The sequence below is a fragment of the Leopardus geoffroyi genome, chromosome D2 (genome assembly GCF_018350155.1).
Source record: "Leopardus geoffroyi isolate Oge1 chromosome D2, O.geoffroyi_Oge1_pat1.0, whole genome shotgun sequence".
NCBI classification, from domain to species: domain Eukaryota; kingdom Metazoa; phylum Chordata; class Mammalia; order Carnivora; family Felidae; genus Leopardus; species Leopardus geoffroyi.
This window is the reverse complement of record NC_059334.1, coordinates 71,115,098-71,127,805: the sequence shown is the minus strand read 5'-3', so window position 1 is coordinate 71,127,805 and position 12,708 is coordinate 71,115,098. Positions and strand designations below refer to the sequence as shown.

The window sequence follows — 12,708 nt, the reverse complement described above, 5'->3', positions numbered from 1 at the left end:
GGCCTCCGTCTTCCTGGTTGTAAAGCCAAGTTCCCTCCGTGTCACTTTTCCTGTGTCAGATCTCGATTTATAAAATGGGTGCATCCCAGGGCATAAGGTGAAACATAGGGTTTCCTGAGGGAGAGGCTCAAGTTCTCACTCAAGGGTGGGAACTAAAAGAGGCTCACCAGAGCGGGCTGCCTCAGGCCTGTGTGGTCCCGATTAAGCTGCCGGACCAGCCGTGACGGTCCCCCTCCCTCCAAGAAGATGCACGGGTCACTGAAAGTGTGCGTGCGGATGTAAGCACGAGTGTGGTGGTGGGGACAGCCAACCCCTAATGCTACGCTGTCCCTTTTCTTTGGAAACAGAAAAACTACAGGCAGAGGGCGGATGAGCTCAAGTTCACCAGTGTGGCCGACAGCTCCCAGATGGCACACGCCAGGAAGAGCCAGGAGCTGCAGAGCGGAGTGAGTCCCGAGCTGCCCTTTCTCCGCCATGCTGCCGTGTCACGGGCCGGGCGTCTCTGAGACCACAGCAGGTGCTGCCCGGACACGATCTGGGCACCAGAGAGCCTTTCCTTTAGACAGGCGGGGCCTGGCTCTCCCAGAGCCTGCAGGCTGTCTCCGGGCACCGGACCCCAGCTCTCTCTGCCTTACCCCACTTCCCTTCTCTGCTGGTTGTGAGGACAGATGCCGACTGATGCTACTCATTTCAGCTTTCGGTATTGCCCCGTCTCGCTTTCTTCTTCTTTCTTCCCCCTCCTCCTACCTCTCATCACAGGCTCTGTCATTCTGCAGCCGGGAGAGAATTCTCTTTGAGGGGGGGGAACATGCACCCCAAGACGGGCGGCGTCGGAGTGAAACACCATGTATGTTGTTTGCACATCAGTGTTGAGCACTTCCTGTGCACGTACACCAAGCACGTGTTGGAGCTGCCGCAGGGTGGCCAGGACCATCCTAGTCGTCCTGAATAAAGGTCCAGGGACACATGCCGGAAAGGACGCTACCAACGAGCTCAGGGGCATCAGAAAGCCGCCTTTTGGAAACTCAAGTTGGGGGGGGGAGGGAAGGGGAGAGAGAAAGAACAGAGGGGTACGTTTTTCATGGAGCAGGTGTTCACTTGTGCTGTCTTTTTGGTCACTGCTCGCTTGCCAGGTGTCACTGCCTGTGAATGCATGGGGACTGGCGACGGGGGGAGGGGTTGCGGACGTGCAGGGGGGCAGAGAATGCTTCTTATTTTTCTCATTCGGGGAGCCTGGGCCCACCTGAGCCCTGCAGCGGGTTATTTTCTGTGGCCGTGGACAGCATAGATGGGAACAGCTTGGGAAGCTCAGTGCCTTCTCAAGGGCGACATGTGAAGACAGGGACCTTGGCAATGTGGTCGGGTTGGTCCCCTGACCACATTCTTCTCGCAGCTCCTCACTGCCTCGCCTTCTGCCTTCACCTCTCCTGCCTTAAGCCCCATTTGCTGTCGTCTGCTGGCCAGCGTCTGGTCTGGCGGGTTTTGTAACGGACCCCCCCGTGCAGGTCGCAGAAACGCCAAGCAGATCTGAAGGCGCACCCGCGATGCCGTGCCACCCACCCCACCCTGCCACCTGCTCCTGACCCAGTGCTCTCTCCTGACAGGTGGCCTACAAGGCAGGAAACGAGCAGTCCGTCCATCAGTACAGCATCAGCAAAGACGAGCCTCTCTTCTTACAGGCCCGAGCCAACGCTGCCAATCTCAGTGAGGTATGGCCAGAGGGGGCGGGGGCGGCTGTAAACTCTGCTTTCCCGCGTAGGCGCCTGGCCACTGTGCTCTGTCACCTGGGGTTCCACACATCCGGTTGTTGTAAACAGCTCATCCAGCAGACCTCGTTCCTGGCCAGTTGTAGGGGGAGGGAAGGACCACTTTCCCTAGGAACGAGCTGGCGGGCTGGCGGGAGATTTGACCCACTGACTATGTAACAGGGTAGGAGGCAGTGGTTCTTCCAGGGTCACGGCTCGAACAGCAGTAGAGCATTGCTAGAAGGAAGGAAGCAGCACTTGAAGGCGTTAGCTCCAAACTGCTTGGGTTTGTTCGATCCTTGGGTCTATCACTTACTAGGTGTGAGACCCTGGGCTAATTCTTTGCACTCAGTTGTCCCATAGGCAAAGGAAGGGTAATACTAGTTCCCGTCTCATCGGGTTGTCACGAGGCTTCAGTGAGCTAATATACGGAAAGCCCTGGGAGGAGGAGGAGTGTGCTGAAGGTAGCCATTACCCAGATGGCTCTCAGACACAAAGCATGCGTGGCCCCAACCTTCTCCTCCCTGTCTTTCAGCAGGGGCCTTCCTCAGCTCTCCCCCCTCAGCTCCCAGGTCTTTGGAGTCCTGATCTGAGTCCTAGGTAGAGGGGAAAATTAGAAGGAGCAACAGGGGCTAAATTGATTCACACACACAGAGAGGGAGGCTTCAGAAGAGAGACCTTGAAACCCGCAGGTGGGGGCAGGAAGGGACATGGGAGGAGCAAGGACAAGCCCCAGGTGGACTGGAGGCTGGAGGCAGGGAGACAAAGATACGCAGCTGTGGCACCTGCTGGGCTGAGCGGGCTGTGTGCGCAGGGGTGGGGAACCTTCCAGAAATGTTGCCGGGCGTTTTGCAATGTTATTCCACCTCGGGCATGTCTTTGAGACCCCCGTGAAGACTCCTAGTAGTTTTCAAGGCCTCTGGAGTTCAAATTCAGCTTCTTTTGACCGAAGCCCTGTGTGTTAGGAGGCCTTGAGGCAGGAACAAGGAGGTCCGGTGGTGTTCAGGTTACCAGGTTTCTGTGGAAGGACACAGTCGTGTTTGCCTCCTGGAGAGAGCGTTACAGAGTCTAGGGAAGGCTTCCCGCAGGAGGATGATCTCTTTTCTCCCCCACCTCCTCAGAAACTGTATAAGAGCAGCTGGGAAAACCAGAAGGCGAAAGGGTTTGAGCTACGTCTTGACTCCTTGGCCTTCCTGGCCGCCAAAGCCAACAGGGACCTGGCCAGCGAGGTGAGTAGGTGCTCATCTTGTACAGGGCGCCACGAGTCCTGCCGTTTTCCATCTAGGAGAGTCAGAAAGGGTCTGAGCCTCAGGGTCCCATCGGCGAAGTGGGGATAAATACGACTGCTTCACAATGAGATAATCCTGTACGAGCCGAGAGCACACTGCTTGCCACACGTTGGCTTTCAGTAGGTGGAGGCATTATCAGTGGCAGCAGCATGAGTAGTAAGCTAAATGGCTTATGTGACAGATAAACTGAGGCTCAGAGACATTCCAGGACTATCTAAGGATGTCGTGGCCTGCCAGTGACCGAGAGCGTAGGCCCTGGTGTCAGATGGACCTTGGATACGATCCTAGCTCCATCCCCTAGTAAGCATTGTGATTCTGGGAAGGTGGTTTGACCTTCCAAAATCTCAGTTAACTCATTGGTAAATCGGCAGTTGCAAAATGTTTACGAGGAAATGAAACAAACTGACGTGTATTGAGCGTTCATAGTCCACTGCCGTCTGTCGGGAGTCTGATGTGAGATCAGAAGCCGAGGCCAGAGTGGAAGACAAAGTCTGCTAATGTCATCAAGACAGTCTTGCTTCCAGAAGAAACGCATGCACATAAATATACTCCCCTATATAAATATACGTAGATATCAGCTGAGCTAAACAGTGACTTGGTGATGTCATTCTGGCATAAGGTCCTTATCTTGTTCCTGGTGAGAGTTCATGAACCAGCAGTGGTCTACAGATGCACTTTGAGGGGCTTGGGTTTGTACCAGGCCTGGCTCACAGTGAGGGTTCAATAAATGGTGGCAGGTATTAATACTGTCCTTGTTGGCACAGGTTAGAGGAGAGCCCAGGTCTCCTGATAATATTATCCTGTTACAGTTTTTAAGGCAGTTCTGTATCTGCTTTTTCCTTCTGATCCTCATTACTGTCGGTCTTTTTCCAAGCGAATATGAGTCCCTTTCTCAAACAGCAGCTGTGTTTGGGCTATTCTGTGTCATTTTCATTCCACGACTACTTTTTGTTTATAACGTTTTCACTATTCCCAGAAAGGAAACAACGGGCCACTTAAAAATAAATCCAGAAAAAGTGAGGTTGAGGAATACAGACAAGAGATGGAATGTCACCAGGAACTTGGGAATAGACTGTTGCATAGCTGAGCATTCAGTTTAGCTCTGAGCTTCCTGGCAGCTGAGGTGAAAAGGGAGATAATGAGTAATCTTTTATTTCACTGTTCAATGATAGGAAAATTCTAACTCTAGTAAGATTCTGTTGTTTGGCTTTGTTTGGACTTTCATACCCTCAGTTTGAAAGTTAACAATGCCTTTAGGAGATGCTAACATGCCCCTCTCCCTCCTTCCTGTTTAGGTGAAGTACAAGGAAGATTATGAGAGGTCCAGAGGGAAGCTGATCGGGGCGAAGGATGCCCAGGGAGATTCACAAATGAGTCACTCGCTGCAAATGTCCAAGCTGCAGAGCGACCTGGAGTACAAGAAGGGGTTCGAGGACACCAGGTCCCAGTGCCACGTCTCCCTGGACATGGTCCACCTCGTGCACGCCCGCAAGGCTCAGCATCTAGCCACAGACATAGGCTACAAGACAGCATCTCATCACTTTACCGCTTTGCCCACAGACATGAGGGTGGAATGGGCCAAGAAGGCGTACGGGTTACAGAGCGACGTAAGCTCCGTGTGCACTCGTGCGTGTGCTAGCGTTACCGCGATGGTTTTCCCCAGCAACCCCCCCCACCGCCCCCGAGATGGTAGGGTATCCCCTGACATACCTGCTTCTGGATCCCAGGGCGGACACAGCTCAGCTTTCCTAGTGGTTTAACCTTTATTTGAGCTCTGCCCGCTTCAGATACTATACCACCCCCCAGCGACTTTTTTCCTCTGGGGCATTTGCTCTACGTCTGTTTTCCCTCTTTCGTTTTACTGCGGGGGGTGCGGGGGGGGGGAGACCGCGGCCTGTTCGGGGAGAGGTCTCCCACCCTCCTTCCAACCCTGGCAGTGCCCTTTGCGGGAAGATGGCACACGCTAACCTGAGCGCTCCCTCCCCTTTCTCCTGGGTCCCCCACCTGGCTCCCCTCCTCCTTCAGGTGACTCTTGTGCGATGAGAAGGCAGGTCAGCTGCCCGCACGCACGCGGGCTGGGCGGTGGGGAGGGCGGTACAGACCACCCCTCCTGGCAGAGCGGTTTCTGGGGATACAGGTGATGCGCGAGTTTTAGAGAAGCGTCCATTTAAATGGCTTTCCATTAAAACGACTCCTTCCACGCACGGCGAGCAAAGAAATGAGATGTGCCCCCTGCCCCGCACCGAGGCGCATAGGAAGGAATCGGCACCGTGGGAGGCCTGGGCTGTCTTGTGAAATTCCCTCAAATAGCTCCCCACCCGGGTTCTGTTGTGAGTTCTCATTTTCTTCTCCCCTGCTTGTCATTTCCAACAAGGAAACGGGGAAAGCAGACAATGAGGACACTCCTCTTCCCGAGGTAGACACGCGTCCCTAATGAGGGACAAGGTTGATCCGACCCCTCCCGCTGCACCCCCGGGCGCCCGTGGGTGGGGCCTAACGCCACCGGCTGCGGGAGGCTCCAATTAGAGGGGAAATTAATTGACATTCTGGAGCCCTGCCTGTGACTGTGCAGAAATGGATAAGACAAAAGTGGCATCTAATTTGACTCAGCCAGCACCAAGGCGACATCTGGGAGCCGTTAACAGCCCTTTAAATGTCTGCGCGCCAACAATGGCCTGCCTTTTTCTTCTTTCTCCTTTATCAGAACCAATACAGGGCAGATGTGAAGTGGATGAAAGGCACGGGCTGGGTCGCCACCGGGTCATTAAATGTGGAGCAGGCGAAGAAGGCAGGAGAACTCATTAGCGAGGTGAGATTTCCTGACAGCGTGCAACAGGGCCGGCTGCACTAGGCGTGTGGCATTGCTGTATAAAATTAAAATAATTTCCACTCAAAAGGCGAAGAAAAAGGCAAAGCTACATGAAAGGCCCGGAAGCCCAGACTAGGGCTGGTAATTAGAGGGAAACTACATACCAAACACACACCGGTAGGGGCCCGTAGAGCCCCGGCAAAAACAAAGTGGGTGACAAATGATATTATGAATAATAATGACAATCAAAAAGAGCTCAATTGCTACCCACCAGCTTACCTTTTTAATGAAGCAACAAGGGAGAGATGATGAAAAGATAACGTTTATTGCACCCAGAAAGCTCTTTCGGGACTTGATGCCCGTTTTCTCCCTCTCTCTCACTTCCCGCCACAGTGTAAACAGTTTTTGAATATTCACGTGGTGTGGAGCACGTGACCCGGGTCTCTCCTGTTGAGGGGTCTCACTTCTACTTAAATCTCACGCCGGTCCACCTGCAGCCACCCCAGCTGGACCCTAAGGCATTACAGCGTGCTAAAAAGATCCGTCTGCTCACATTTTGGGGAGAGTTTCATTAAACAGGTCTTTTAAAGATTTGATCGGGGTTTCTCCATCTCAGAACTATTGGCATTCCGAAAGCTCTCTGTTGTGGGGGTTGTCCTGAGTCACGTGGGGTGTCTGGCTGCACCCCTGGCCTCCACCCACCAGATGCCAGTAGCACCCTCTGCCCAGGTATGACGGCCCACAGTGTCTCCAGATGCTGCCGGAAGGTGGAGAGCCACTGGATTAGACACACCAGGGAGTTGTCATTGCCTCGTGCTCACACGGAGGCTGCCCATCCTCGAACAACCCAAATCCCACCTCTGTTCATGTCTGTTTGGGGAGGAACTTGCTCAGAAGGCAAGTGAGAATTTTTCTAGTTGCCTCCAGAGTAACCTGGTCTTTCTGGATTTGCCTGGGTGGGGAGGGGATCACCACGGCTGCAGCCACAGAGGATGGGCCTTTGTAATGAGCCTCCTGGGACTTTGTTTTGAGATCACTTTCTTACTGAATGTGTAGGTAGAACAGAAAGACACCTAAGTTGGTTTTTCAAACACACCTGCCCAGCGTTGATATCTTTCCCATGGGAGAATATTCTGGTTAGCCTGACATGTCACAGAGCTGGTTCCAGAAGTGGGTTCACTCTGATTGGCCTAATTTTTAGGAAATCTTAGTCAACGTTCAAGGCTCAGTGGACACTTCACGGCCCTAAGTAGTTCATTCTGACTGAGGAAAGACCTTCCTCAAAGGATGATTTTGAGAAACTTGCCGCAGCAAACATCTAGGTTGGAGGACTCATGCTCCTAAGCTCTCATTGGGCCCACTCATAAAAGGATGTGAAAAATAAATCATACACACAATTTAGACTTCAAGACGATTCTTTCATGCATCTAAGTCTGGCATCCAAGGGAGCTTTCTGGAACTGTTTATCCCACAGTGGGCTTAATTTTCCACCTCATTTTGCAGACTTACTCAGCAAATTGGCTTATCTTCTATGCTTCATGCCAGTCCTCAAACTTCAGTAAGGCAAGAAAATCTTTCAGCCGTTCTCCCTAATCACCTCACTTCTGTTTCCCACACTTCCAGTTCAGTGTCAGATTGGCTGACCTCTTAATTTTCAGCCCGAATGCCACACACTGCTGAGAAAACCACAGATGCATACACGCCTGTCTCTTAAAGCAGGAGTCGGCACACCTTTTCTTGTAAGGGACCAGATAGGGAGTGTCTTCAGCTTTGTGGGCCACACAGTTCCCGTTGCGGCTCCTGAGCCCTGCCACCTCTGTGTGAACACAACCATAGACAACCGTGTGTGTGAACGAGCATGGCTGTGTTCTGATAAAACTTTATGTACAAAAGCAGGTGACCCAACAGAGATGGCTGGATACCGAACCCTGTCTTCCTTAATCAACCCAGGCTACAAAAACTGACCCTGATAAATGAGGAAGTGTTCATAAAATAGGTCTTTTTTTTTTTTTTTAATTTTTTTTTTCAACGTTTTTATTTATTTTTGGGACAGAGAGAGACAGAGCATGAACGGGGGAGGGGCAGAGAGAGAGGGAGACACAGAATCGGAAACAGGCTCCAGGCTCTGAGCCATCAGCCCAGAGCCCGACGCGGGGCTTGAACTCACGGACCACGAGATCGTGACCTGGCTGAAGTCGGACGCTTAACCGACTGCGCCACCCAGGCGCCCCTAAAATAGGTCTTTGATTTGAGGAACGATACACTTCATAAGTCCATTAAGAGTGCGACTGTCCTAGTCTCCTGGAAATGTATTTGGATTACAAAAAAAAAAAAAAAACCAAACCCGGAATTAATTTAAGCATGACTTTTAGAATCAGAATTGGGTGTCTAGGTCTTTGCCAGCATTGGAATTCTTTGTGATTCTGTGTGTGTTTGTTTCCAGTGTCTTTCAAAATGTAAACTCCTTCCTTTCAACCATAGCACCCTTCTTCTTCTTATTGTAACATTCTAAAGAATCCTTGCTCGTGTTAACTGAACCAAGTTCTAAAGTGATTGAATAGTTGTGATCCCTGACTGTTAAATGCGAGGGTTTTAACTGTGATAATCTCTGCCAAGTCCTTTCGTGGAAGGAAAGCAGGAAGCTTCAATTGATAAATATAACCACCTTCTTGCTTGGGAGACCCAAACTAAGAGATGTAAACAGCGCGGCATTTGAAACCCACAAAAAGAACCCTTTCCTAGGCGTACATCCCCCGGTATTTTAGCGGTATAACCCAATTTCGCGATGTTTTCTTTGCCCAGCTAGAAATACTTTAATGTTAATTGACATGAGGTTATTCTTAAATTGAAACAAATATTAACCTGAAGGCACCTAGGATATAAAGATGGAGGAAGCCGAATAATAATTATGTTCACAAATTCACTCTAATCTCAAGCAACCTATGATTTTCCCTTTCAAATAGCATGAAAGAGTGGCACAAAATTCACAGCTTTGATCTTTTTCTGCTCAACAGAAGAAGTACCGTCAGCCTCCAGATGCTTTGAAGTTTACCAGTATTAAAGACACTCCGGAGATGGTCCAGGCCAGAATTAGTTATACCCAAGCCGTGGATGTAAGTGATAATATATATACATTATGAACTCTAAGAGTGGGCTCTTCTTTCAACACTGCGATTGAAGCTGAGGGTTCCTTGCCTTGCTCTTTCTGTTGTTCTAAGGATGAAGGAACTCCTTGTCCTTTGCCAAGGAGCACCTTAGCGGGGGTGCTTCCTCATTAGGATGCAAATGGGGTGTTACCGCTCTTCTGATGCCAAGTGGGGCTCTGCCACCCCACTGCCCTCATGCTCTCCTGTCTTCCCATTTGCATATCTTCAAGATTTGTGTGTGTGTGTGGGGGGGGGGCTTTTCCCCTCTCCTTTTTGTTTTAAGGTGTTGTTTCCAGAACTGGAACTTTGGGAGTGAAAATTCTTGGCAACTGGAAGACAGCCCCTGCTAGGGCTCCTTGGGACCTGAGGGCAGGAATTCTTGCTCTCTGAATTCCCCCAAAGACTTTGGAAATGATTTGGGTCTTGCGGGCACGAGACTAACGGTGAACTCACTTCCCGTCTTCCCTTTTTAACGTGAAACTGAGACCTGGCCTTTTGTCCTCACGGCATGGCATTCGTTGGAGACCAAATTGAATGATGAGGTCCCATAAAAACTCACTTTAGGACATGGGTTAACCCCGTTTGGCTGATTCTGCTGAGAGAGGCCCGCAGATCTTTGTAAAGTGGGGCAGACACGCCTTATAAATATCTTCAAACCATTCGACTTGCCGTGAGGAAAATGTACAACCCTTGGTGAAGAGGAGTTTCAAAATTATCTCTCATGCTTCCCAATTGAATATTTTATTCTGATTGTGCCTTATTTAACAGGCATTTGGAAATGTCCTGAGTGCCTATCAGAATAAGTTTTGGGATGATTTACAAACTTACGGGTTTAGGAATTTATAATTTCTTGACAAGCAGCCCATCAGAAACAAATTAAGTTCTGAGAAACACAGATGGTCAAGCAAGAACTTTTGTATGAAGAAAAACAACCCGGGCTTCTTCCTTACCCTAACCAACTCTAGGGGGCAGTGCTGTGATACGTAGAAACTTTGGACACAGCTACTAAGATTTGGGATGGAAAAGCCCGGCTTAGAAACTTTCTCTGGTGGCCGATGCCAACTTCGTGTGTCATCACTATGAGGATGTCATAAGCCCAAATCAGAGTTCCGCATGAAAGACACCCCAGACCCACCCGGTAGACATTTATTAGCACAAGAATCCTCGAGACGGAGGAAGGGAGTGGGGATTGAAGTAGGTCCAGACGTCCCCTGTGGAAGAGCCCTCTTTCATGCTTCTGAATTTTAATGCCCTCCCACGCTTTATGGTTAATAACAAAATTATTACGTGTTAACTAGACCTCATTTTCCCATCTGACACCATGTCAGGTTTATGCTACAAGTAGAGTGTTAACGCAGAGGCAGGTTTCAGCCTGTCGTGTTCTGAGCTGGGACATGGGACTCGGGAGGGCACGAAGCCCGTGTCACCGTGCTGGCTGCGGGATCCAGGTGGAGGCAGGGCACCCAAGATCCTGTCTCTATGGGGAGGTGGCAGCTGTCCCTTGTCTCCCGGAGTGTAACTTGGCTGATGGCTGTGTGGAAGAACCTCCTGGGTTTAATGCAAAACCTCTCTTCCTCCACAGAGGTTATATAAGGAACAAGGAGAAAACATAAAGCACCATTACACTCAGACAGCCGACCTCCCTGAAGTCCTCCTGGCCAAGCTGAATGCCATGAATATCAGTGAGGTGAGGCTGGTGGGTGGGGCACTGGCTTTCATTCCGGGGGGATCCGGGGACCTGGGCAGTGCCCGGCAGCCTGTGCTCAGAAGCATCCCATACTCAGAAGGGCCTGGAGCTTACCTGAATGCTCTGCTGTCACCATCTTGAAATTTGTAATATTTGTGACCAAGGGGCCCCATGCTTTCATTTGCGCTGCTGAGTTCTGCGGGCTAGGTAGGCCGTCCTACAGAGGAGTCAAGCTCATTTGCAAGAATGAGACTAGGAAAACCGCCTTACTACAAAAGGTGTTGGTACTGAGGGGGTGAAACGCGGGAGCGTCAGAATATAGGTGCGGGCAGCCAACGGCTATGGCGAGGAGAGACCCTTCCCTCCCGTGACCTTGATCAGCAACCCCCGCCCCTTTCCTGTTCTTCGACAGACAGTTGTGTTCTCCTTATCTTACGTCAAGATCTGTGCACGCTCAGCCTTATGCCTCCTTCTTCCACTCGGCTTGCTGCTCAGAGAAATCTGGGTCTGTCTGACTCTAAAGAGTCGCCCCCAAAAGACTCTCCCTCCCGTGGGTGGGCATGAGGCAGGCTCCCACTCTTTCTCGGTTTTTGCTAAGACGCAGTGATTTCTAACTCCAACCGGGCGCTGGGGGAGAAAACCCATAACAAAGCCGATGCCCATCTTGGTAATGAGCATCTCAGAACCACCAGATCACAAGAAGGTCTTTATTTGTCCGCATGTTCCCAACAGACACGTTACAAGGAATCCTGGAGCAAACTTCGAGACGGCGGATATAAATTGAGACTGGATGCCATTCCATTTCAGGCAGCAAAGGCTTCCGGCGAAATCATAAGTGACGTGAGCATCCGCCTCCATTACCGTGTCAATGTTTAATCCTAACCAATTTTTACTCCTTTTGCCCCCAACCCCTGCCTTCTTTTGCCTGCGGATACTATCCTCTGCTTTCCCAACTGGCTGTGTTAGGGCAATCTGGTAACGACCAGTGAGAGAGAACATACCATACAACAAAAAAAAAATCCCCTAGCCGGGGTACAAAGCCAAATGCCGGACTGTAACTCTGGACCCCGGGCAGATGAAATGCACCCTCCACCAGGCGCTTTCCTAAAGCAAGTCCGCGTGCAGAGACTGTTAACAATGCACCCACCTTCTTCCAGCGCGGGCCGCCCAAGTGCTAACATGTCCTGCCAGTTCATATCCAGCCCTTTAGTCATTGGGAGTCTTGCATATGAAAGAATAGGCCTTTTGACGACTCCCACGCGTTTTCTTTTAACTCACCCAGTCACTGTCAAAAGAACAAAACATTTTCGCCCAATACCCACCTCTCCCATTCCGTGTCCCTTGTCCCCGAGCTGTTACTCTCTCCCGCTCTCTTTCCCTTTAGTACAAATACAAAGAGGCATTTGAGAAAATGAAAGGGCAGATGCTTGGCTCCCGGAGCTTGGAAGACGATATCAGCCTTGCACATTCAGTGTATGCGAACTCGCTGCAGAGCGAAGTAAGTAGGCGAAAAAATGCAGCGGGACTGGGGGGGCCCCCACCTAATGGTGCACGGCCAGCATGTGTCGTTTGTCCTTCCGGTTGTGGCTGTTGGCTCTGTCCTAACTAGCTGTGCGCCTTTGTTGGGTCCCTTGGCTCCTCTGGGCTTCAGCTTCTTCCTGCGTCAAGTGACAGTTTGAGCCAGACGACCCCTGAGCTCCCTTGGGCCATTCTGTGATGTGATCAGTGGCCACGAAGGGGGGGCCTGTGGGCTAGGTTTGGACGACAGAGCTGTTTTGTTTGGTCTGCAGAGTGAATTAGTTGCAAACCTTTAAAAGTGGAACATTTTGCATAAAGGTCGTAGACTTCCAGCCAGAAGCTGGCCCTGGATTCCTCAAGGCCACAGTTGACGTTGACTACCGAGAGCTCCATTTAGAAGGGACCTATGCTGTCCTGGTCAGGCGGCCGCCTCCTTTTCCCTCACTGCCTGCCTTACTCACTGGTGCTATCGTCTGGGTGCCTGGAAATGTCTGAGTTTGCAGCCCGTGGTTTC

General features: G+C 50.9%; 1 protein-coding gene and 1 long non-coding RNA gene across 12 annotated transcripts in view; both read left to right on the top strand.

Annotated features, from left to right (window-relative positions):
• LOC123577087 (nebulin related anchoring protein) overlaps window positions 1-12,708 on the top strand; it is a 70,019-nt gene that overhangs the window by 34,101 nt on the left and 23,210 nt on the right. For 9 of the 11 annotated variants that reach the window (XM_045438984.1, XM_045438980.1, XM_045438979.1 and 6 more), the window contains 9 exons: window positions 348-446; window positions 1,605-1,709; window positions 2,867-2,974; window positions 4,330-4,641; window positions 5,739-5,843; window positions 8,858-8,956; window positions 10,572-10,676; window positions 11,409-11,516; window positions 12,061-12,174. In XM_045438984.1, the coding sequence (XP_045294940.1) occupies window positions 348-446; window positions 1,605-1,709; window positions 2,867-2,974; window positions 4,330-4,641; window positions 5,739-5,843; window positions 8,858-8,956; window positions 10,572-10,676; window positions 11,409-11,516; window positions 12,061-12,174 (1,155 nt within the window). The remainder of the gene's footprint in view (window positions 1-347; window positions 447-1,604; window positions 1,710-2,866; window positions 2,975-4,329; window positions 4,642-5,738; window positions 5,844-8,857; window positions 8,957-10,571; window positions 10,677-11,408; window positions 11,517-12,060; window positions 12,175-12,708) is intronic. The other 2 variants (XM_045438985.1, XM_045438982.1) reach the window with 1 other exon arrangement.
• LOC123577091 lies at window positions 7,279-8,187 on the top strand. Its single transcript, XR_006701712.1, has 2 exons — window positions 7,279-7,839; window positions 8,083-8,187. It is a non-coding gene; the product is annotated as an uncharacterized LOC123577091 (long non-coding RNA).